Source organism: Toxotes jaculatrix, chromosome 2, assembly GCF_017976425.1.
Source record: "Toxotes jaculatrix isolate fToxJac2 chromosome 2, fToxJac2.pri, whole genome shotgun sequence".
NCBI lineage: Eukaryota > Metazoa > Chordata > Actinopteri > Toxotidae > Toxotes > Toxotes jaculatrix.
This window is the reverse complement of record NC_054395.1, coordinates 16,136,958-16,163,552: the sequence shown is the minus strand read 5'-3', so window position 1 is coordinate 16,163,552 and position 26,595 is coordinate 16,136,958. Positions and strand designations below refer to the sequence as shown.

The following is a 26,595-nucleotide window of genomic DNA, read 5'->3' as shown; positions in this document are numbered from 1 at the left end:
ATGTTTTCATGCACCGGCGAGATTTCCCTCCTCTCGAATCAGAGGTTGTTTTTGTCAGATAACCCGTGTATCCCAGTTCTCTCCGTAGCACTTGTTTGCCGATCCGCAGAGTAGACTGACAGTGCAGCGCATCTTGGTGGCGCACCGCCTTCGTCCAAGGCCTGAGAAAAGTCTGCGGTGGTGGTGGCTCTGATGTTTTGACCGCAGAGCTTTTCTTTCTTTCTCTCTCTCTCTCTCTCTCTCTCTCTCTCTCTCTCTCTCTCTCTCTCTCTTACTCTCTCTCCCTTTCTGAGCCCTCAGATGAGGTTCATTGCTACGCCTCAGTCACGTGGCTGTCCTCAGCGAAGGCTTTGCTTTCTGCGGCTTCTCAGCGCAGCCAGCGATGTTGAGGCTGAGATGTGAGATGCAACTCAGAGGGGCCCGCTCATAGAGGCAAAGTTATGGCACGGACATCCTCGGAGAAAAAGGTCCCGCAGCATTTCTCCTCTGCCAATAAGTCCCTTGCAGGGGACGCGCACGCCTTTCTGGGACGCACAACACCGGAGCGAGAAAACACCAAATTACGCATCATATTAGACTAATTAAATTCAGGACAGAAGCACGTCGAGGAGAGAAGGGGATTTCAGGTAATGTGCTTGCTTTCTTGCTTGCTTTCTTGCTTTATTTATTTATTTATTTAGGCAATTTATGGCAGCCTTTGTAGCTGTCATCTAATTAACCATTTTAAATATGAGTGAACAAAGACATCACGCCATGTTTAGATTTGAGTATAATCCTTTTCTCTATTGGTGAACTAAGCCTTTCTCCCTAAGAATACAAAACACATAGGTTGCCTCCCAAACTGTCACTCACTGACACTGGCCCTCCAAAGTTATTTCTGGGTTCAAAACTTTTCACCTACATTACGTCAGTGCAGGTTTATGCTTCTTTTTGTCAGATGGCACAGAGATAACATCCTCTAGAAATTCACCGCTAAAGTCTCAGTGTGGCTGAATTTTCGCATCTGCTTGAACGACCCTTTTCTTGCCCTCCCCAGCAGTGTTGAGTTGAGTGAGGGGGCACAATGCAACAGGCCTGTGAAGTGAAGATAACAACTGGCTCACGGCTACACACGGTAAGACCTCCCTGTTTTCTCCTCACAGTAATGCGGTTTTGTGTATGCCTTCGTGGACTAAGCCAAAAGCTTTCAGCTGAACACCCTGCATTTACTACATAATCTCACAATTCCTCAGGACTGATGTCTGGCTTTCCTCAGGACTCAGTGTAGAAGCTAGGCTATGGTCATGGTTGGAGGCTTCAGGTTGTGAATTTGGATTATCTCAGTGGATGAAACAGGCAGACAGAAAATAATAAAGAAAACATTATATAAGGGAAAGTTGCGTCGGAAAAATAAAGTTTGCATAACCAAAGAAATATACATATATTTATTTTAGACTAACACTATTTTCTTCACGTCTTCAGTACTGTAGAGCCCTGTAGAAATGCCAATTCTTGCAAAAGAGTTGTTCAGCTTAAGAAGTAATCTCCTAGAGAAAAAAATAGTTAAGCTATCAATGCATAATATTCACAAAAGCAGGTTATTGGGAGGGTTCGAACATGCTGAATATCCCGATATTTTTACCTTGTAAGTAAATGAGTATCTTTTTTTGGTTAGCCTTTTAACTTTAACTGGAGTACTCCTACTGTGACCCCAGTAACACTTTACAAAACTGCCCTGTCAGGATTTAAATATGCACTTGTTCATCTCTGCTGATCGGCTGGAGATGGTGAACAGGGCTTTTTATCTCTCACCATCACTGAGACTTTTATTGTCTGCAAGCTTCTTAAGAATATAGAAACACCTTTACAGTTTACGCTTTACAGCTGTAATGCAGCAGATGGAGGTGTACAATTATATGGAGTGTGGCTCTGCAGTCACGGTTTGCACTGTGTAATGGATTACAGTGACAACAGATGTGTATCCCCAAACTTCCCTCTACTTGAGACTTTTACATAATGCAAAATTGAATGAATGTCTTTTTTTTTTTTTTCCAGTGTCGAGTGAAATGTGTAACTGTTTTGGAAGCGGAACCTTTGTTTGGCACACTTTTTATAGAATTCACTTGCCTGCTCTTCCACAAAGCTGATTTTCTTGTCTTAGCTCTAAGCCCTTGTGGACGCCCATTTGAAGAATGACGCTGTGGCAGACTTTGAATTATTTGCTGTTTGGGCTGCAGTTATTCACCTGAAGACTTGTCTGTACAGATTTTCTGTCAACAAAGAAGTACTCAGTGAGTCATCTATCGGTGTCTGTAATCTGTGTCAGTGTCAGGGACAGTTCCTATCAAAACACTAACATGACATTGTTGCATTGACCAGACCACGAATTTGACTGTTGCCTCACAATAATTTAATGAGATCCTTTCTTAATTAAGTATTGGGTGCGCCTGTGTGTGTGATGGGTTACCTTGCCTGGAATGAAATATTCGTCTGTTGTTTACAGTTGTAAAAGTTGTAAACAGCTATTACAACTTGGATCCACTTATTTGTGCAAAAACTCATTTTCTGCAGTGACCCAGATTAAAACAAAGCAAAGAGCTGAAAAGGCCTGATTGCTGTGATTGCCTCTCTGCCACCCATACTCAAAAAATCTGTGTGAAACACAAACTAATTCCCTCCCCTCAAAACTATAAACACTTTCACCAGCTTTTACAATACCAATGCAGTTCACACTATATAATTGCAATTCATTATTAGATTACACTTCAAAAGCTGTCCCCTCAGGCACTTAACCTGTCTCCATATTGCCACTACATTGGTATGTGAGAAGCCCTGGTTGAGTCATTCTGTCTCTATAGCACAGAACATGTTCACGTGACTTCTGTAATTACCTGGTAGATGCCCAGCTTTTTATTGCCCTTCTATCATTATCAGGAACCTTTCAGTAATTAAATCTGCTTGTCATTGTTTCTCAACGTAAATGGAAACACAGAGAGGGAGGAAACAGAGTACAACACCCTTCACAGTGCTGCACATCTGTTGAATCAGACTGCTGACTGAAGCATTAAAGTTGTATCCCAGTGCAGGGGCTGGATTCTCTCTGACGCCTGCACTTGCTGACCAATGTTAACAGCTCATTTCATCAGTCACTTGTAAAAATCTCGCATAATAAAAAAGCTATGGGAAGTCACACATAAAGTTTGAAAAAAAAAAAAAAAGCGATAGCGAGCCAGATATTTCCCTCAGGAGTTGGCAGTGAAGGAAAACAGAGCTAAAAGAGAGTGAATATTGGACTCAGATTCATCAGGTGCCCAGAAACATGTCAACATTAATGATGTTGCTCTTTAACTGCTGCAAGGTATAAATAAACAACTCTTTGCTAAAACTTCACCATATCAACATAAAAGGTGATGATAGGTCAGTAATAAACTACAACTTATTTCCACTGCCCCCACATGGCAGTTATGACAAGGTTAAAAGTGCTATATGTACGTTTTTGCTATTTCTACATTGCCAACATCAGCAGTAACGGCATTTTATATACTATTAGTACAGCAGAAACGTTGCAAGTTACATGTCAAACTTCACTCCTTCATTTGCCAGGAGCTGTCTCCAGTGGTGGAAAGCAGTGTTAACTCTTGCTTTGCCTCTGTTTCTGTTGCTTAAATTAGCATTCAAGAGTCTGTAGCACAACTCTTGATTAATTTGCAAGTTGAACAGGACCAACCTGACTGTACCATTTGTTAAGTTCCCATTTGTGGAAGAGATCCAGACTCAGTCTAGCCTTCAGGTCCTCTGCAGGTTGCCTGCATCCTTCAAAGGATCCAGCCTCTGAGGTGATATGCAGTGTTTCTAGTGTAGAAGCAAAAGCTGGAAGTGCAGCTCATGTGACACCATCAGGCCAAGAAACAATTATTTACAGTATTCTTAATGCAGAATATTTCCTGTCCAGTTTCCACACTGTTGTATGATGCTTTCAGGTTTTAGACATGTGAGCGTTCACCTGCATCCATTTATTAACATTTTTTCTTGAATCATTTGTTACCTCAGTTATCATTGTCCTCTTCTTCTTGTAGGTGTAAAGCTAATCTTGATGCAGCCATAGTTCCAAGTGCCCTTCAACCAACCTGAGGATGACACTCAGAGAATAGGTCCTCTGACTTCGTTCTTCACCTCCAGAGCCTTCAGGCATACTACCAAAACAGTGTAACAGGTAACCCAGCAAGCCTGTTTAGGCTTATCTAATTGAGTGCACTCGAGATTCTAGACGTGCCATAATCAGATTTGTGAAATGAACTTTGTCCAACAATTTAAAACTCAAAATGCAATCTTAATAACTGAATATGAAATTGGAAACTGGTCTTTAGAATGTCCATTGTTTCTAGCTTGTATGAAGTGGAAATTGCATTTTGCATTTGCATAAAGGACAAGATTCTCCCAGGTTTGTTTCTGAATGCCATCTATTTTCTAAACTAGTTGACAGACTATAACACCAGTTTGGCTAAATCAAGCCAGTCAGAGGACAACACCCCACTGACTGCCATCTAGCAGGTTGTATTGTATGAACAAATCTGGACATGTCTTAAATGTGGTTACATGTCAATCTCGTTTACGCCCGGCTGAACAATGGTGAACAATGTTTTAGTGTCCTGTTCACTGTATAAAAGCATTATCTTCTGTTTGTAAGTCAGAAATATTATCCCAGAGATATTTATTATGGCCCAGAGATATTTATTTATTATCCCAGATACTTTATGTCATGAAAGAGAAAACTCTTCTCTGCAGAATTAACAGAAAATGAGGGGAGTTTTGAAGGCAGAGTTTTCATACTCAGGACAAACCAAAGCAGTAGGATTGTGGAAAAAACTTGGAATAGGTGAAAAACCTCCTAGATTTCATTATTTCAAAGAGGAATAAGTTTATCACCCATCTCATATCAGAGACTAGAGGCTTAGTTTTCTGTTGTGTAGCTCCTTTTTGACATCTTGGATTTCTTAATATTGAACTTGGGCTATTTAGCTGTAAACCTGTCTGCTCTCATACCTACATGCTTTCCTTTGGCAACATTCTCCCTTAATAATTTTCTGTAATGTGAGCAGTAAATTGAGATTTCAGATGCTTATATAATCATTTACATCCTCCCTGACAACTGTAGTGTCACACAAGTGAAACTTTTGCATCTATAACTTAGTCCCCATGCATTATAGGATTAGTAGTAGAAAGTTGTATACATTCCATGAATGCATTTTTTTTTAACGCTCCACGCTTTTATGCTCAGATTTCAAACATTCAGTAAATGTAATCTGTCAGCGAAGCTTCCTTTCGCAATGTTTCTTTTCCTTTCAATGATAAAAATCTAATTAACATGAATCATCCTTTTCTTTCTAGGTATAACAGTTGACATGAAGAAAACAAGTTTGTTCCAAAATGTAACTGTACCTGAAATTCCACCTTATACTCACTTTTAACTGCTGTACTAGATACTTTATCACGATGGCACTGCAGCAAATGAGGCTGTGGTGTTATTGCACTGTTTCTAATCAGTTTAACTCTCAGGAATTGTATGTGTGCACAAAAGAAGGTGACTTTTAAGTTAATTCTAAAACTTTTGGCTTTTGGCTACAGTCTCACCAAAAAAAGTTGAGCTGGGGCCAAATCTACTGGCCCTGCTGATACTATTATTGCTACAAGCACCAATAGCAGTGACAACACTTAAGACGCATGGCTGCTCTTAAAGGAACATTTTGACATTTTGGGGAAACGTGTATTCATTTTCTGGCCAAGGGATAGAGGAGAGAAGATAACGCTCTCACATCTGTGTAGTCGAACCTGCAGACTAACTAAACTGACCCAACCCTCCGTTCTTTTTTCTTAATTTCTTTTTTTTTTTTTTTAGTATTATCACCTTTATTGGAAAGGACGGTTTAAAGGCAGGCAGGAAACAATGAGAGAGAGAGAGAGTATTACATGCACATGCAACACAGGTCCTTGGGTGCAATGGAACTGTGGACGTTGGGGCCATGTGGTGTGCACCTCAAACACCAATTGTTTTTTTTTTACTATTTTTCTACAGATTGATCGAACAGGACATAGAGTGATGATTAATAAGCTTTAGAGGTAGGTGGATCTTGTTACTTTTGTACAGAGCCAAGCTAACCAGGCTCATCTACCTTGTCTTCAGAAAGCGGATGAACGCATTTCTCAAAATATAGAACTAGTCTTAAGGCTCCCCTCCAAACCTTTGGAGTTTTGAGCTCTAGGAATTCTGCAGAGATGTTGTTCATCTAGTGGATGTGCGAGAGGACGCACATGCACATTTGGTGGCCCAATACACAGTCCTTTCAGTGATTTCACACTATTCCACCGATTAGCAGGTGGAGGCAACACAACAAGATATATAGAAATGAGCCAGCAAAGCTAGTGAATAGTGAAGAGGAAGACAATAAGCTGGTAAGCACAGATGGAAAAGAAAGAAAAGTTTTTTTTTAAAAAAGGGGTTTGTCAGAAGAAAACTCCACAGGGTACCCTTAAGACTTCTGTTTTAGGTTTGCTCAGTTCAGACTTGGACTCATAAATCACGCTTTCAGAAGGTGGAGGTTAAAAGATCTGTGAGTTGTTTCTCATTGGTTGTGATTTTCTTTTCCTGCAGAAAATAACTTTTTAAATTTATATCTCCATAAAAGGAATGTAGGTCAAAGTGAGACAGATTTTAGAGAACATAATTCACCAAGTAACGTTACTAAAATCTAATATTGGACTAGACGCACAATGTAAAAGTTGGAGAGAGAATGTCTTGCTGGAAGTGTGCATGGTGTTAATACCTGACTACAAAGTGCTGATCTCCAAGCTGCCATCGCTCCAACCCTCAGACCCCCAACACATTTACAAACATGCACTCAAGCACACTCCAAGGACAACTTGTGAACAGCACATGGGGGAAATACTTTCCTTGCAGTACACTGGCCCAATTCATTCCCCTTTTAATCCGCTCTCTTCTCTCTGCCTGATTTGGTCTTGGCTTCTTATACGTGTCTAAATCTGACTAAGTTAGTGATGCAGGCTACAAAAGACTGGTGATAAACATAGGTTTACTACGCCTTCTCCTCCTGCATTGTTCAAGGTGACTTTTCCATGTCATAATGGGTATAGGTATTTATAATGTTTACCTTTACCCTCTCGAAATGATCCCACACTTTGGATTTCCTCCCCAACATATGTAATTACTGTCTAATAACCATTAGGGACCAGGGAGGGAGTGACTGTGTGTGTGTGTGTGTGTGTGTGTGTGTGTGTGTGTGTGTGTGTGTGTGTGTGTGTGTGTGTGTGTGTGTGTGTGTGTGTGTGTGTACACCAATTTATTCATGTAAGTGAGGTTTATAAGAATTTAAACTGTCAAATGAAGAAACTCTTCCAAATCCACTGATTTATAGTATGTCTTTCTTTTAAAGATATTTATACAATAATTATACAGGCAGCTTTGATATCATGCTTAAATCATATGTAAACTGTATATGTGAGATAAACTATCAAGCGAAAACAAAAGTATCTATATGTCTAGATACCATTTAATACAAGTGAGAAAAATGTGCAGTATATACTTTTGTGATTTGGATGAACTGACCCTTTAAAGACGAATGCTAGTTCCAACAACCAAACCCTGTAAATAAACAAACTGATGTTATATCTTGTGACGCTGGATCAACAGTGGGCAACCAGATGATGGAGCTTTTGGTGACGGCAGTCTGTGACAGTGGACTGGTGTTTACTGGTGTTAAGACGGTTAATAATTAATGATTAAGACATACAATATACGTACGTACAGTAAAGAGCTGAGTTTGCTAATTGCCATTGGTATTGCTGCTAAAGGCGTCAAACTCTGTTGCTCAATCCTTGCCTCTCTTTGCCCTTCTGGTTCATCTCTGACCCCAGCACCGCCCCTGCATTCAGCTGTGGGACCTGTTTCTCAGTGGGAGAGCTGCAAACTTTTTTTCACTTTAATTCTGACTTAACTTTTAGTAAAATATTATTATTGACTAGTTTTTGTCTGGAAGTCATGTTTCATCACAAATGATTTTCAAGTCTTTATTCTGTCTATGTTTGACGCTGTCAGAGCTCATGCATGAATACACAAAGTTTTGCATGTTTCTCTTTCAACAAGACTCATTAAAAGTCTCCTGATATAAGCCAAATACTTAGGAAGAGGATCCTTTGGAAACATGTTCCAGGAAGGGCTCGAAGTTACTCAAGGTCACACATTGTGTGTTGGGTATGCCAGGTCAAACTGTAGTACAGTTGGCTCATAGCACAGGCATAAACAGGGAGCTCCTGAATCACCTCTCGACAGGAGCGCAGGGTCATGTAACAAAGCTGCAGTCTTAAGGCTTGAGTCCTAACTTCAGAAGTTATACATGTAATGCATGTACACACACACGTGTGAACATACATGCGTACCAAAACATAATGTGCACCAAATATGAAATTAAGTAAAAAAAAAAACATGTAATTATCAATGCACACAGTAATCCATTATCATCCCTCTGACCCCCTCTTCCCTTTGCCAAGACAAACATCAAACTTCATTATCTTATAGCTCATCAGTGCGTGCCCTTAAATAACCTGGTTATTCTGACTTCTACAGTAGGTTCACTTTGTAACTTGACATAAACCTGGTTTACTTCAAGGTACCCTAAGGTTTTTTTTCCACTCTTTCCTACCAAAACTAATTCTGTGTATCTTTGAGGCCTTGTGAATGTGTAGGATGCATTTTCTTCCATATAGTAGCCTATTTTTGGAAGAATGCACAATCTGCCTCATTTACATCCACGTCTGCCCCCTAACACAGAGGTGTAAGTCAGTTTGAGGAAATCAGCTATGTTTTTAGACTGTGTGGCTTCAAATGTTGCTTGTTCAAAAGTTGCTTTCTAGAAGCTGGTTTTCTGAGTGGGGATAACTTGTATGAGGGTTTCTAGGTTTTACTCTGCAAAGTTATCCAGGTAAACTCAGTATAACCACTTCCTGGAACAGCCCCAGGGTTTCTCAGTTCAGTTCAATTATCACAAAGTTAAAACATCATCATTAAAGCAGACTTTAGCCCATCATGCACAGGATGATCATGCCGTTCCAGTCTGACAGAGATCTTAGAGATACACATAATTAAATATTTGCACTTACTGCGACATAGGCACTCTTAATGTAAACACTGTTGAGACATTCAGTCCAGTGCAGTAGCTGTAATAAGAGCAAAAGAGGTGGAAAAGTAACAGGTATAGCTGTACTGTAACCGACCTGTTTCACAGCTCACTGACTTAACAAGTTAATACAGCATTACAGTCTACAGTCAGTTACCCTTAAAGGATCATTCTGTTCCGTGACATGACGATAAATGAATGTCAGATATCGGTCACCACGTTCTTCTTGGTTGTTTTAAGCAAAAGCAGTGTAAGGAAGAAGGAATTCACATCACAGTGTGAGTTTTATTTTGAAAATAATCACACTTTTCTTTTTGGAGAAAGAACCTGCTTGTCTTTCTTCTTCAAAAACTCCAATGCTGTTTTGTTGTTGTTAGGTGGAACGTTAGAGACAAACATTCATTCACAGAAAGCAAATTCACACGATGTATTTTCCTTAAAAATGCAGCAGAGAAATGTTATTACATACGGAATCAACACTTAAACACACATCAGTCACTGTGTGAAAGATCTTGTAGCAGATATTGTGGTTTATTTTTTTAAATGAATCCTTGAATGTCCTTAAAATGAATGTTGCCAATGAATACTTCTAATTATTCAGCTTATGTTAGTGATATTTTTCCTTTTCTTCTCCTAGTGAAACCAAGGCAGCCATGAACCTGTTCAGGAAGGATGCCATGAGCACAAAGAAGGAGAAGGAGAAAGAGATCCAGTATGAGGACCCTCCAGATGGAGGCTGGGGCTGGATGGTGGTGCTACATTGTTTCCTGGTATGTCCATCTTAGTTGTTTGTTTGTATTTTATTAATATGATGGTTTATTCATAAAATGACTTATACAGTATAATAACATAAACGTAAAAAATAAGTGATTATTGAACTTTTGCACAAATGTCAATCAGTATTATGCACACTGGAAGATTTCTAAACAGAAAACATGAAAATATTGAGCCCAATAACGTCAAACAGCACATTGTTTGCACTACTTGTGCCTCTACACTACTACACTGCTAATTTGACAACACTGGATATAATGTAATATTACCTTTTTGTGAGTATCCGTACGTGTGTTTCACAGAGCTCAGTCTGAAACAACATCACTGTCTTGTTTGAACTGTGTGTTCAGGTAAATGTCCTAGTGATGGGAACACTGAAGAGCTTTGGGATCTTCTTTGTGGCCTTCCAAGATGAGTTTGGAGGCTCAGCAGAGAGCATCAGCTGGATCGGTTCCATCATGTCGAGTTTGCGCCTGTCTGGAGGTTTGAACTGAACAAAGGCAACTCTGCCTGCATCTGTTTAGCTCTGAGTCCATACACTGGATATAAAGATACTAACATCTCAGAGGTTTTTCTCATATAATTGTATCCTCTCTAATTCATATCCCCATTTAAAGTTGTAAGACAAGATTACTGTTATCATTTGAACCCTATTTTCCTCTGGATGTTTACACTTAGATATTGAGCAACAGAAGATCAGGAACATTTTTGGAGTTTGTGTCTATGTTCTTCCTCTTCTCTTATCCTCTGTAGCACCCATTGCCTCTGTGGCCTGTGCCAAGCTAGGAACCAGGGTGACCTCCATTGCTGGGGCAGTGCTGGTCAGCGGAGGCTTCCTCATAAGTATTTTTGCAAACAGCGTGGTTTTCCTCTACATCAGCATGGGAGTGATAGTCGGTGAGTAGAAATGTGTGGTAGCTCAATGGGATTTAAACTTTCTGTTTCCCTGATGACTCTGAAAACACAAAGTCATAGTCACACATTCATTGGTTGTGAATGCCTTTCTCTTGTCTGTCCACATTCCTGTGACCGACATGGTGTTCGAGAACGATAGCCTCTTTTTTCTTTTTAAATATTCTTAGGAATGGGTTTCGCACTATTATACCAATCCTTCTCAGTGGTCACAGCCCTGTACTTTCGAAAGAGGTTAGCAACAGCGTATGCAATCGGGCGTTCCGGGATGGGTTTGACCTTTGCCCTCGCCCCATTCACTCAGCTGCTCCTGGACCAGTATGCCTGGCAAGGTAGGCAAGACAAATCTCTTAATGAGCAGGCAGTATCAGAGCCTAAAGCAGTTCTTGTGGTTCTTCAGGTGTATTTCTTTTTTTTTTTTCGTGTGTAAGCAGAAATACCTTGCATATAAGGTCCATATTTTGGGTCCTGAGCTCTCCTTGTCTCTCACAGGGGCAATGCTGATTCTTGGTGGTCTCATGCTGAATCTGGTGGCCTCTGGGATGCTTCTGCGACCCATCAACGTGAAGCCTCCCGTGTCAAACGCTACCTCTTCTCCCATCCAAAAGAGCCCTGCTGTTTCCCTCAAGAGCTCCTCAGAGAAGGAATACGCTAAGAGCTGTTTGAATGGCTCCTCTCACTTATCCAATGGCATCTCCAAATCAGACTCATTCCCATCCCCTCCCCCCCCTCACAGGGACACTGAGAACCTGGGGGGCCAATGTACTCAGGGACCCCAGGACCAGTCAGTGAACCCTGAACTGACCAGACTGGTCCTCAATGGTGTGAATGGCCAGGAGCCTCACCATGACTCGGGTCAGTGTAAACCCACAGCTGCAGACAGCTCAGCGGAGCTGAATGGCAGCATGAATGGGTCCACCATTGTTGGATTTCCCTCACATGCCAGCACACCCAATGAGGTGACCGTCAGAAAAGCCAAAGTACTGGATTTCTCCCTGCTAAAGGACCCATTCTTTTGCATCTACACTTGGTCCTTGGTCTTCAGCCAGCTGGCCTACTTCATCCCCTATTTCCACCTGTCTGCCCGAGCCAGAACCCTGGGCATCGATGCCATGGATGCTTCATTTATCATCTCTGTGGCAGGTGAGGCACACATTGGTCAAAAGTTCTTACTTTGTTGTTATGATCCACCTTGAAGGAATAGTTTGGTGTTTTGGAATTAGAGCTTATTTGCTCTCTTAGCAAAGGTTATATGAGAAGATTGACACAATTCTCATGTCTGTTCGTACATCTGGTTCTCGTAGCTTAGCATAGACTGGAAAAGCAGAGGCAGTTCTGTTTAATTCACTAATTAATATGTTATATCTTGTTGATTGTTTATGAAATTGTTTTTCAAGCTGAAAAAAAATATCCAAGACAGTCAATCATATACATGCACAGGCATCTGAGAAAATTGGGTATTTACATTGTGTGGTTATGTTATATGGACATGTAGTGTCAGACCAAACATGTCCCTAAACTAGTAGACAGGTAAGGGGTGTGTCTAATGATAGGAGTCACCATGTTTGCTCCATAAACAAGAGAAGTAGGTTAAGTTGTACCAGAAATCCCTACCTGAACCTCACTGACAACAAAAGAAAAAAGTGTAAAACTTGTGTTTTCCAGCTTAAAGCCATCAAAAAAAAAACAGTCAATTACATATAGAGTAAGGGTTGGGTTCTGCTCATCCAGAACTAGTTTGTTCGATATTTGTCTGATCAAGTCGGAAATCAAATCAAGGGTATACACTTGTTCTGAACGTCCGCACTCTAAGGTGGATGGAAAAACCAGCTGTCATATCTTTTAAATATGGGAATAATGGCACACATCTTCTCTCCTGGAAGATGTTTGTGGTGTTGCACTCTGTTGTTCACAAGAAAAGTAAAAGAAATAGTTGTATCAACAATGAAAATTGAGAGCTACAGAGAGAAGTTTATTCCTTGGCTTCTTTCTTGTGTCTGCACAGCTAATTGAAACATCTCTTCCGGGGTGAATCACAGAACATGGTAATGGAAACTTTTTCAAGGCATTTTAATGAATAGAGGAACTCATTTGAATTATGTTTTTATTACATTTAACAGAATTGCTTTTATAATGATTATTGAAATATTTTGACTATTTTGCAATATGCCACATCTGATAGAGGCAAAAATACCTCCCCCTCTGGGGAAATTATTTAGAGGCACTGTGCCCCCTCTGACTGTGGACCAAATATGGTGATACCTACATCCAGTACCAGTGCCACCCCTTGCCTGACTGCCAGCACATCAATTTGATTGGTGTAAAACCACATGATCATAAACCAAACTCAGTCTTGGCCACATGATTTACAGTGTGCGCTGATGGCTTCTGTTTTAACTGTACCTGTTCATTTTTGTCATACTTCCCATAATGAAAGTCAAAAAAGAAACTGTTCTCATCTCAGAAGCAGTTGAACAGATTTCAGTCTGTTAGACAACAGTCATGCATTTGCTTTTGTCTGAAATTTGGATAAAGCATAGAGTCAGAGAAAAACACACTCTTTATAAATCTGACAGATTCCAGACTGAATAAACAGTGGTCTGCTACCGTTTGTCTTTGAATGTGGCTTCCAGCAGGGATTTCACAGTGACTGTGAAGAGGGAGGTCCAGGTTTCTTTCAGACCGGGTCTAAGAGGCGATGCAAAAAAGTCCTCAGTCAACTTCTAGGCATTAATTATTTGTGAGCTGCTCAGACTCTGCAGTCTTATGTAATGAATGTGCTTACATAAAAGCTGAACTTTGATCCACTGGCCAGGGCGGGTGGGTTCAGCAGTATGCCACTGATGAGGCCACTCCATACGAACAGAAAACAGCATTAACATTTTGACCACAGACCACATGTGTGTGTAATTCTTTAAGAGTGCTTGGTCAGGCTTTGTGAATAATTGAAATGCTCCAGATGGAGTTGTGCGTTTATGAGTTACATGCTTCTGTTTTGTAATCTCTCCATTAGTAATCAGTACTCACCAGACAGAGATAGTATTACCTTTGATGAAAGGTAATACTCTCTAAAAAGGTGTCTTTTAGATAATGATAATGACTGTTAAGTGATCTAAAACACATTTGTTACCACAGACTTGAGGATGTCATAAAGGTGACAGTGTGAGAGATGCTATTGTGATAGTATCTCAAGAGGTGTTGACATTTCATACATTTGTTGAATTATTTTTCTATTTCTTCAGTAGGAAATTACATCTTAATGTTTGTGTCATACATCTTTTTACCTGATGCATTTTTAGCGATCGCGGCCGCCTGGTTAGCTCAGTTGGTAGAGTATGAGATTCAATCTCTCAGGGTCGTGGGTCTGAGCCCCACTCCGGACGGTACCACTTCCCACGGGCTCACCACCTGTGGGAGGTGCCGTAGGACTTCGGTGCATTGTGGACTGGGCGGCAGTCACCCCCGCAACCTGGGCCTGGACCCAGATAAGCGGCAGATTTTTAGCGATCGCAAAAAAACCCAAAACAAAACAAACATCTGTCACTGTGAAATAGGGTATGTAGACTGCTTGGAAAAATTCCTTCTGTCAGCACTGATGCACCAGCAGTTGGACACCACTGCTAGAGAAAATGGGATAAATGAAAGAAAGAGGTCTCAAGAAAGGACCATTTTCTGCGCAAAGCACACAGCTGGGATGAAAACATTTATCGATTGAGCCAAAACTATGATTGGGTTCAAGTAACATAGATGTATAAAATTACACAGGATACACTAAAATTAACTGAGAAATATGCTCTTTGGGTTCTTAAACCAGTCTTTATGGAATCACGTCCATGGAGCTGTAATAAAAACCAGAGGATATAGATGTCTGATGGACTGTTGGTTTACTAAGATGAGCTTTGTGCCAGGGATTAGTGCCAGTGAGCAGCAAGCAACACGTTTGTTCTGTCACATTCCCTGGTCATGTGCACTGCAACGAGAGAGAAAGAGAGACAGAGCTAGGGAGACGGGGTGCCACCCAGACCACAAAGCCACCATCCTAGTGTCCCGCTGTCCCTCTTTCCCCGACCCAGCGCTTGTCATAGAGGCCCATTGACTGGTCTGAGCGAGGGAGGCCACTATCATCCGGGTCAGTCTGTTCGTCAACTCTCAGCCACCAACACTGGGACTAACTGGAGTCGCTAAGCAACAGCTAACTGAGTAAAGTTGCTGGCGTGGTGACAAGAGGGGCTCCCAATTTTGTACAAGTCCTGTTCTAAAGTGGCTGTTACTTTGCGGAGGAGCACTGAGGCGACAATACGCACAAAAGAGGAGGCAAGACAAGCCAGCAACAACCTCAGAGAAGCTGGGAAAACCAACATGCCTTTTATAACCCAGTGCTTTAATCTAATGACAAAATGTCCTTCTGTGAAGCAAAGGGACTGGAATCTCTTCATGCCTTGCAAGCCTCCTGTGGTCTGTTAATTCCCAGAGGTTTTCACATACACTTTCTATACCTGTTAGCACTACAGAGAGAAATGGACAGAACTAGTAATGTCCCTAGTGCACTTGGCTTAAGGTGCTACTTGGAGAGGCCAAATTTAAACTGCATTGTGCTGCGTTTGAACAGGAACAGCTGCAGGCCTGGACCAACCTGCTGGGGCTAAAACACACAAACAAACTCACAACTCGTCTGCCTGCAAGCAGGGGACACCACAGGACATGGTCTTGGGTCACTAGAGGAGGACACATAAACATGGCACAGCTGCCTCATGTCATCTTTTTAACCTCGAAGGAGAGAGACGCTGTAGAGTCTGTTATGTAAGGAGAGCAGAAGTGTTCACTGACGAGGCATTTCATTGTTTATTCATTTAGATTTTATTCAAAGCCCCAAAGAATGTAGCAGATCATCATTTACTACTATGCATACGTTGATGTAGATGAATGTAACCTTTTTATCAACATATACTGTAAACATGCATACTGTGCTTGGTAAGAGTGCTGCATGCATATTCAGCAGAATTTCCATCTGTTTGGGTTCAAGCTGAGTGGCTGCAGCCCTTGCAGTTGTGGTGCAGAGGCTGAGCAAAGGATGGGTAACTCTGATCTGCACAGAACCAGTTTGTTTCATTGATCAATGGCTAAGCGCAGCCTGCTTGTAGCTATTCCTGTGATAGTCAATACACCACTGCAGTTTCCGCACCGCCTATCGCTTTCCAGTTGACCTCAGCAGAGAGCCACACATATCTGCCCAGTCATCATACCTTAGTGGAGCAAACAATCAATCAGACGGGATGAAGTGAATAAGGAGTAGCCTAGCTGGGTGTTGCTAGTGTTCTACAGATGTTAACCGAATATGTTGCCACAGACTGTTCCTGGCACGACAGAAACAACATCATGTTTGATGCTAATGCGGACCTGTTTCGCTTTGCTGCAGAGCGTCATTCTGCTCTCACATTCTGTCTTTGCCCCACCCTCACACACACACACACACACACACACACACACACACACACACACACACACACACACACACACACACACACACACAACACACACACACACACACACACACACACACACACATACCCAGGTATAGATGCACATTCAGTCTCTCTCTCTCTGGCTTTGTTTTTATTAAGCATGCAATAACTGCATGATTTTAAAGGTAAGAGATGTTGTATGCTCACAGGTCCCTGCAGGTATCTTTCACAGATTATCTCAGCTGTGCTTAAACTGCACCTTTCAGTGCTGTGGCTGACAGTTGACTGACAGTTAAGTCTTTTTGTGTAACTAAGCATCAGTTCCAAATGCAGTCAGGACTGTCAGCCTCTGACCAGTGTGGTCTGCCTTAGTAGCGTTTGTACTAAAGTCCCATCAGGATTTACCTGAACTGCAAAAAACTTTTTTTTTCACAGTTTTATGACATATTTCAGGAAATATGTCTTCACACAATTAACTTGGTGCCTGGAGGGGAGCAGGTGGCATGGCAGGTAAATGGAGAAGAAGTCAAATCAACATGATGACTGAAAGTTTAACTGAACTGTCTTACCTCTAGAGGTATCTATCCAAGTTTTGAGGTTTGAGAGTTTTCTGCTACAACCCCAATACAATGGAGGTGACTGTAATTTGTTCATGGTGCTCACAGCATTGAAAAATTACCCTTAAAAAATCAACAGAAGCTTGTCTATCTGGACTTTTAACAGGACTAAAACAACCAGCATGGATGGTACCGTGTTGGGTTGTGTTTCAGTCTTTTTTTGATTTTGATGAACTGACTCTTTAATGTATCTTCCCTATTAAGGCTGACAGTAGTAAAACATTTTTAAAACATCTTGCTCTTTCTAAAGAGCAGCTTTCTGTTACCACCTGAATATTTTATTGTACTGTATGTGTTCCCCAGTCTGCCTCTCTTTTCTTATTCCTTCCTTTTAAGAGACTGTTGGAAAAATGACTGTGTTTCAGCAAGAAAATCCACTGAATATCAATAATGCTTTTCCAGGGAGTATGTGTAGGATTTGTGTAGCCATATCAAATGTCCGTACTCAACCTTTTCCTATTTTCACTCTCACCTTTCATCTTACTGTGTCTTTCACATTTGACTTAGAATAAAATTATTTGTAGTGTCACTTTTTCTTTCATTGTTTGAACACATTTTCCATATTTTAACAAATTTAACTTCAGTCTCACACTTCCCTCTGTCCCAGTTGTTCATCCACCTCACTTGTTTGCCTCTTTTGCAGGTATCACAGAGACTATCGCACAGCTGGCTTCGGGCTGGGTGACAGACAGGAACCTGTTTCATAAATACCACTACCACAAAGCCTACCTGATCCTCTGTGGCCTGGTCAACCTGCTCTCCCCACTGGCAACCTCCTACATCCTGCTGATGGTTTACGCCATCTTCTTTGCCATCTTCTGTGGCGGTTACATGGCTCTGCTGCTGCCTGTTTTAGTAAGGAGAACTTCTTTTCTGAACAATACTATGCATTTGTTCTCTCTTTAATCTATAGGGTGCTGATTGCAAAATGGCACATGCTGAACTTCAATATTTCGCAACATTTAGCTCCAAACTATGATGGCATATGTATACTATAGGGTCACTGTAGGTAAAAAAAAAAAAAAAAGAGGGGGTAAGATATTAAGTAATAGTAATCTGTAGAAGTATTGCCTAAAGAAGACTATGAGTTTTCAGCCATGCTAGTGCCTCAATGAGGCTGTACAGGTACAGTGGTGCTTTGAACTAAATGCCAATGTCAGCATTCTAGCATGTTGATGTTTAGCTGGCACAATGTTTACAATATTCACTGTCTTAGTTTAGCATGTTAGCATGCTAGCGTTTGCTAATTAGCACCAAACACATGTACAGTTAAAGCAAACAGGAATGTCAATAGTTTTACAGGTATTTGGTCATAAACCAGAGTGTTGGATGAATTGAAATTTTGGCCTGATGATGGCACCAGAGGAAAAGTCAAGGAATCACCAAAGTGATTACAAGTGAGACAGATTAGTGAGGGCAGTTGCAGAATCTGTGGTACCCTTACAGTGTGTCCTCTCAAATATCATTTGACTTTTCACACAATCCCACCAGCGTCACTCTCACTATATTATCAGTCTGTAGTTCATTTACCACGCAAGACCCTACAGTATCAGACTCGATAATCGGGTGAATTCACAATAAGTGTATTTGTGTGAAGGGACTTTTGTACTGTGTAAAGGTGAAATGGCTTCATTACATCATTGTGTCACATACTGAAAGGGAAAGGTATCCTTGAAGCAGATCATTGGAGATATTCCTCAACTGCCGTTATGGGTGGAACAACATATTAAGTCAGCGTGTATCCAGTATCTTGAGCTCATATCACACCTGAAAACAAAAACATGAGGACAAATGTGGTGTGATTTCACTTGGTGATGGTGCAATCTCAAAGGCCAAGACGTGCCCCTGGGTGTAGATGATGACAAGTGTGAATGTGAACAGAAATCAAACCAGTTTTCCTCTTCAGTCAGTTAAATGTTAGCTGACTTACAGATCTGTGATTTAAATCACTGATCTGACTGACAAAGGTTTACTCATAGGGAGTAAAAAAAGGTGGACAGATACTTGATGATATCTGTCATCACGCCTACAGTAGCTTGACAAACTAGGGTGTGATGCTCTTTCATTTTCATTGTATTGACAGATATGTGCATCAAAAGTGCAACTTAATCCGTAATTAAAATTTAAACAAAAGGAACACCCCACTGCCAACATTCAAACTACAGAGCTGCAATCTGCTTTCACACCCCAGCTGATTGATGACTCTTTCAGCACTCGACAACAACAACTAAATCTGAGTTATTGATGTTTTCTGACTCAGGCACAGGTTTCCTACATCAGTGATGTTTGAAAAGCAGTGAAAGTTAGCTATATTTTCAGTTATAATGACTTTATAAAGACAAAACGTTTATGTGTCAATAAGAAAAAAAATCTTTTTCTGCAGTTATCTTTGTGAATTTGGCTCAATTTCTATGGTTAAACAAATTAAGGATTAAGCCAGTGTGTTTTAATAGTCAAACATTTTTTATCCTGTTAATGTCAAAACATGCAGTTTTAAAGAGTGGATTGAGATTAATTGGATGGGGGCTGTAATTTGAGGTTTCAAATGCTGTGTTTTTTCTTTCTCTCTTTCTTTTTTTGCATGTTTTACAAATCAAGTATACATGACTAACATTTTCCAGAGTTTAATGTATTTTTTTTAGCTTTTTAAGGTGTTAGTTCTAAACTTCTAGGTATTGGCTTTTACTGTCATCGTGACAGTGTTGCTTAGCCTGCAGATATTTTGAATTCTTTCGACAGGTAATCATGAACTTGTTGAACCTGTTTTGTTTTTGTTTTTTTGCTTTTTTTACACCATACTTAAATGGCTGAATGTTTTCATCCTCTTGCAAGCTATTTATTTTAAATTGTTATATGTTTCGATAACATTTGTTATGATGTGGTATTAATGTGAAATATATGTGATTTGTATGAAGATAAAACTACAAGTCCCGGTGTGTGAAGAGCTTCAGGCTGAATGTGTTGTTCTGCTCTGCAGGTAGATCTCGTGGGGTCGGAGAAACTCAACAACTCCATGGGCTTCTCCATGTTCTTTGTTGGCCTGGGTTGCCTCACAGGGCCTCCTTTGGCAGGTGAGTGCATCACGTCATGGAAACCCTTCAGGAGTCACACGTGTTAACCCACTTTTCCACATGCACACAATAATAAACGTACAGTAGATATGCACTGCATGTGCATGGGACTGTTGCCATGATGTTACTTTTCAAAAGTGATTTGTTACACAGAGGGCAAGGTGAAGTTTGTACACATGTTTCTGTGTATTTTGTGTGTGTGTGTGTCAGCCCATAAAAGCGTCAAATAGGGAGTAAATGTGCAGGACGGATTAGTGAAGGGGGTCATGAGCCTCTCTTATGAACATATATTTTTTGGAGGGGTATTGCAGCACATATTTTCACGGGGCCCTGAATTCCTTGCAGTGCCTCCAAGTGTGTGTCTGCCTGTCAGTGTGCATACAACCACTAAGGAGTGTGAAAACTGAAACTCGCTGGAGAAAAACAACCTATAGTTAGTGCAGCCCTCAAGTGCAGACTGGGATTTTGGGGTTGCTTTGATGAAAATTCATACAGGGGTTACTGGGTCAAATTTCATCCTGCCAAGCAAGCAAGCCATGTGTTCATGGCAAGGTTTGAGTCACTTTGTTTAAGTGATGGCAGGCTGCCTTTGTTAGTCTTAGAGAGCTGTTTCTAATCTGGGATCAGTTTTTTGTTACAGTATTTTTGTTACATCAGGTTGTTGCATATTCCTTCTAATGAACAGTGCCTTTTCTGGGTCAGCTGAAAAAAGAAAAAAAAAAACAGAAACATCAATCATATGCTGAAAACTAGTGGAACGCTGAAACTTGTACAGAACTTGTGTTACATGTCTCATCTTGATAAATGCATATATTCATCCACACATTTGCTCTGTGAATATGTGAGGTATTTCCAGGAATAATAACACTGCTTGCTCTCATTGCCAACATTTGGCCCCACTTAAAGCCCCCACCATGTCAATAGGTTCAAGGGAACCCCCCTTTCCCTTGAACCTATCAACATGGTCCCTGGCCACTGTGTTGGGCAATTCCCTCAGAGGAGCTTATGGATTTCGGGGTTGAAACGTGACTAATGACCCCCTTAGGGTGGTACGGAAATAGCATGTGGCTCTGTTTACCATCCCTGCAGTTCAAGTAAGAAACTGAAGTTAGGCAAACTATGGTCTCTCCTTCAGGCCACAGGTTGTGATAACATCCCTGTTCAATTCCTTCCCTCAGGATAGCCAACTGTCTGTTGACTGTCTCAGCAGCAGCTGTAGTGTAGTCATACCTGCTTTATATTTCATGTAAAGAAAACAAATGAAAACAGAGGAAGTTACAGTATGAGGTTACAATACACTGCCACCTGCAGTATAGCTTACACTAGGGTCACGCATGCTAAGCATGTGAGCCCTCACCATGCAGTAATGGGATGTATGAAGAATGTCAAATGGGAAATTTGAAGAGTTTGCTTTCAAAAAGTTATATAACCATTATGGGGGAAAAAATACCACTATAATATTTTAAACACATTAGTGTCCTCAAAAAATATTTTACAAACAACTGTCTATGGAAATTCTAGCACAACTTTTTAATGAAGTATAATTTATGAATAGTTTATAAGTTGTAACTAATGGCTTCATTTACTGTTTATAAAGCAGTTCTAAGCTATTAATTAGAACCTTTGGGGTATTCATTTTCTAATAAGCAATCAAATGTTAATAAATAATTCATAGACTTTTTTCAATGATCTCTCAAGTTTGAGTTCTAAACATTAGAATGTTTTTTTGTTTTTTTTTGCTAATGAACATATTTTGGTTTGAATATTCAGCTGCTCCTTTCCATAAGGCTGAAGGTCAAACTGTCCAATTTTTCACAACTTGGCAACCCAAAAGCTGCTCTTATGAATGGCCTAATAAATATATTATCTAATCTATATTCTTTTGCTCAAAATATTACTATGAAACAGTTCAAGGTTGTAAAAAGTATTGTTCCACTTTTTATATACACACATACAGCAGAAAAAATAAAACTAAAATACAGATTATTTACATGTAAAGTTATTTCATCACAACTTTTTTTTGTACTTTTTGCATTGAAATTGTGTGCGTAAAATCACTGAAAATATTAATTCAGCTTTAAAAATACATTTCTTTCAAAACATTTCATGGTCTACAGACATGAACTAGACACAAACAGACTTTGAACTGTCTCTACATGATATACAAATAAAAGTTATGCACCGAGGAACAGACAGACTCTTGAAGTGTTCCTGTGCTGTTGTTTTATTTTATTTTATTTTATTTTATTTTGTTTTGTTTTGTTTTGTTTTGTTTTTTTTGTTTTTTTTGCAGGGTTCCTGTATGACTACACTCAGACTTATGACTGTTCTTTCTACCTGGCTGGGCTCTGCTATCTGCTCTCCTCGCTCTCCCTGTTCATGGAGCCGCTGGCTCAGCGCTGGAAGGCCAAGAGGAAATTGGCTCAGGCCAAGAGAGCGGAAAGCAGCTGTAAGACCAACGGCTGTTTCACCCCCGACCGCCTGCAGAACGGCGCTGTGTAGGAATGAAACCCAGGGAAGGCCTTCGATCTTGAACCAGCATGCTCATGACTTGCCGTGGGCCTGCATACCTTGGACCTTGGACTCCTGCTTAAAATCAGGACCTGTGACCCTTAATTTCTGCAGAAGTGTAACATAGACCCAGGGAGAAGAAGAATATGGCCACAGTAACATGATGTCTAAGAACATACAGTAGTCGGGGAAGTTGGTGAATAGATGATTATGTCAAACGCATAAGAAGCCAAAATTTTAGTGTTCTGCAAAATATTTTATCCCCTATTATTGTTCTTATCGGAGGTACATGCATCAAAACCGAAGACGATACCCTACATACCACATGCAGCACATTTTAATATTAGCAGCTTTGTAGCCATAACTTATTGAAACTTAATCTAATTCTGTTTTCCAATGCAACAACAACAAAACAACAACAACAACAACAAAAAACTCTCATCTTTGCAATAACATTTAATTGCTGGAAACTAAGCTATGCAGTTGAACTCAAAATCCCGTCTTCAACTACTTTTTCTGTGAAAACATTAATGGAAGCACATATCCATGAAGGAATGCTTAACACCTGATTTACTTGGAAGCCTTTGCCTGTATCTGTAAACCTGAACTCACTGATATGCACTTTGGGCCAAGTTGTGATTATGCTGCATGACATTTCCTCTGACCTTTAACTGCCAGATAGTTAAGATACTGAGCAACCACACAATTTGCTGCCTGCCTTTATGACACAATGTGTAATTTTCTCTACAGAGCCAAAAAGCAGTAATTGCTTCAGTAGTTTGACAGAGGAAAATGTGTATCTCGGGCCCCGACCAGATTATTGTAGGCACAGGGGTAGATTGTATGGCATGTCCTAGAATTTAGCGGTATAACCAGTGTGCTCATTTTCAGCGATACACACTCGTATTCTTGTATTTATATCTTTATTGTTTATATTCTGGGCGCTTTTTTTGTCTGCCAACTACTTCAGCATACTTTCACACAGACACACCATTCAAATTCTGGTTGGATCTTTCTTCCTACTTTTTTTCTCATTGAAATTAACAGGAATATTTTGAACATGAATTTCATCTTTAAACATTTGATGTTCCTGCTCGTTCATACTTTCACCTGATTGTTACACTTTGTGCTTTATCACATTAGTTCAGCTCTTTCATACCTCTATTTTTTTTCTGGAATTTGAAATTTTATGCTTTTTTCAGATTTTTTTTAAGAAATTTTAATGGCTGGTGACACTGACCTCTGCCAATGGAGTATTCAAGGGAAGTGGGAACATAAATTGACCCTTCAATTTCTTTCACTGCTTTCACATCAGTTAACTTTTTTACACTTTTTATACCCTTTACATGTAAGTTCAACAACTTTTGGTGTCCGTGCTAACATACAAACTGATAATTCAGCTGCTTTCAGTGCACACACACAAACTGTCTCCCGCACATCCAATTTAGCTGAAATTTGAACCACTTAAATTCACCAGACAGTTTAGCTGTCCTAGCTGACTGGGACAGGCTCGAGGCGGGGTACACTCTGGACTGGTCACCAGTCAATCATAGTAAACTAACATTTAGACCAACCAACTTTTCAACTATTAATTTTAACAATTTTAACTGACACTTAGTTGTTGCCACTGCTCACATAGCAATGGACACCTCAACTTTCTGCAGTGCACTCACTGCAAACATCTCATGAGGATTTCATGATTTACAGCTAAACTGACACTTCAGCTTTCATTTGTCAAATGACAGTTCAACTGTTTGCATCTCTCTCAACTGACATTTCAGTTGCTTTCATGGCCTAGACATCGACTAAAACCACAGCGGCTTTCATTTCTTATTCTTCGGCTGCTTTCAGCATTTACTAAAGAGTAAATGTCATCGTCAGTTTAACTACTTTCAGTGACTACACACAAACCAACAACTCAGCTACCTACCCTGAACAAACTCAGAAATGATGTTTGAAGTGCTTTCACACTTCAACTGACATCTCAGCTCCTTTTAGTGCTTCAACTTCAACCAACTCTTCAACTCCTTTAATCACATTTTAATACATTTTAACAGCTGTTGCTCCTGCAATTTTCTGTACAAGTGAGAGCACTTAATTTTCTTCAGAAATGTTGATACTGGTTTTAAAGGAAAGGCTCAGTTGTGACCTTAAAAATACTGCAAGCTAGAAACTGCCTTTCTCCTTCTGTGGGTCAGTAATGATGTCACACATTTAAAAAGCTTAGTGACATTATCCTTTACTGGCAGCACCTGCTAATAAGAAAACCTTCACACCTGTCTCATCACTTGTGAGCTGTTCTATGTAAGCGCACACAGATTTTCCTTTGACAGCTCGCCTGCACGCACAATCCTTTTAACAGTAGCCAAGATGCCAGCTCCTGAAAGAAGAACTCTGATTGGTCGAGGTTTAAGTGTTTTTGATGTTTCCTGAATATTTTGATCGCAGTTGGCCCGGGTGGGGATGAAGCTGATGAGTTCCACTGAACAGCAGGGTTTTCTGTATGATTGTGTCATTTTATCAACCTTGTATGTCTTTAAATCTCTGACCAACTGTGTTACAAAGATGTTTTGCTGATGTTGCCCATATAATTGCACGGTGCCCCAAACTGACTGTTGCCCAGCCTTTACAGTGCCTGCAGGCAGCCAATTAATGGCAATGCAACTTATAATTTTATTGTGTTTATACATGGGAGTCTATTGGTTGTTGAATCTTTTTTTTTTTATATATATATATTAGAGATTTTTATGTTTTCAGTGGATTCCTTGTTTTTCACCACTGTTTGCCTTACAAGGTACTGTATTGTATCTTTACTAACTTCCTGTGATGTCAGCCAAAGACACATTAGAAACCTACCTACAACTTGAAGATAAAGTTAAACTTAGTTAATATAGTGGACAGAGTATATGATTTAAACCACTATGACCTTCCATTATTCGATCATTTCCAAGTCTTGATTGAACACGGCACAGAAACGGACATGTGTTTTGTTACGCTGCCCTCTCCTGGCAGAAGAAAGCATCTGCTCAAAGAATGCTGTCTCAATTAGTACCACATTATTCCCCCTCAACTCACTTTCACAATACTGAGCAAGGCTCTTTGTATTGTTTCAATAACGACAGTCATGCACAAAGGCTCTTTTGGCTCACGAGTTGCATTCACCAACACCATGCTTTTGCAATTTAGGGCCACTGAATATTTTGTACCATAATAAATCTTTTATGAAAAATATTTGATGCTTTAAAAGTAGATTTAGTTTGGGATTATTTTACTTTTTAGTTATCTGGATCTTTTAAGGAACTGTATGTTTGAGCAATATCTTGAAATACTTTATATGTTTCTTTGGTAATGTTTCAAACACTGATCTTATGTTCTTGTTGCAGAAAATACATTTATGGGGTGAAGCACTGTTTTGTCACTACTCTCGCTCCTGGAGATGTTAACTGATCGAATATAGAAAATATGCTTAACCAATCATAGATATCCTGTTCCAAGCTCATAGAGTTCATTTTAAGCCTTGTAACTTTGCGCACTCAGGTATAATAAACTGACGTGTGACTCAGTCTGTCCTTGTGTGATCGAGACAAATAAAGGCACTGATATCAGACCAATATTATTTTAATGTGAATAAACAAAATTATTTGTTTAATTACTTTAGCTTTAAAAGTCGACCCAGCAAAGGCTTGTTACAGTTATTTCTTTAAAAATATCAACTTTAAATTTTAACATAGTTTGTCATTCAAAATTGTCAGTCAAAGCTAACTTACAGGTCATTTACAGGAGATGAGACTTGATGGTGTGTTTATCTGTGGTGTGGAAGCAAAATGATACACCAGCTGCTCTCGAGTGGATCTCTGCAGAGGAGACATGCAAACATGTTTTAATCTTGACAGCAGTTTACAGTGTTAAATGGTCAGTAATAATAGTTTAAATGTTTTGAGCTGGAAAATGCTTGTTATTGCAAAGTAATATTTGTTTTGAAATTGAAATTGAAATGCTTACTACTACTGTAACAATATCTAACTCACTGCTACTTTTATGCTACAGTATAAAACAGTACTGCAGTCATCACAGACAACAT

The 26,595-nt window shown here is 40.0% G+C and overlaps 1 protein-coding gene across 3 annotated transcripts; it reads left to right on the top strand.

Moving 5' to 3' along the window:
* Positions 1 to 134: 134 nt before the first annotated feature.
* slc16a4 (solute carrier family 16 member 4) lies at positions 135 to 26,083 on the top strand. Of its 3 annotated transcripts, none has more exons than XM_041065862.1 (12): positions 135 to 626; positions 1,040 to 1,114; positions 4,056 to 4,192; positions 6,053 to 6,096; positions 9,805 to 9,937; positions 10,292 to 10,424; positions 10,695 to 10,838; positions 11,024 to 11,185; positions 11,346 to 11,996; positions 17,576 to 17,787; positions 19,910 to 20,003; positions 22,297 to 26,083. In XM_041065862.1, the coding sequence occupies exons 5-12, from the start codon at positions 9,821 to 9,823 to the stop codon at positions 22,503 to 22,505; spliced, it is 1,722 nt and encodes a 573-aa protein (XP_040921796.1). In that variant the 5' UTR covers positions 135 to 626; positions 1,040 to 1,114; positions 4,056 to 4,192; positions 6,053 to 6,096; positions 9,805 to 9,820; the 3' UTR covers positions 22,506 to 26,083. The 3 variants fall into 3 exon arrangements, with proteins under 3 accessions (XP_040921796.1, XP_040921778.1, XP_040921787.1); XM_041065844.1 differs by having other exon boundaries at positions 1,037 to 1,114; XM_041065853.1 differs by lacking the exon at positions 6,053 to 6,096 and having other exon boundaries at positions 1,037 to 1,114.
* The last annotated feature ends 512 nt before the right edge of the window (positions 26,084 to 26,595 follow it).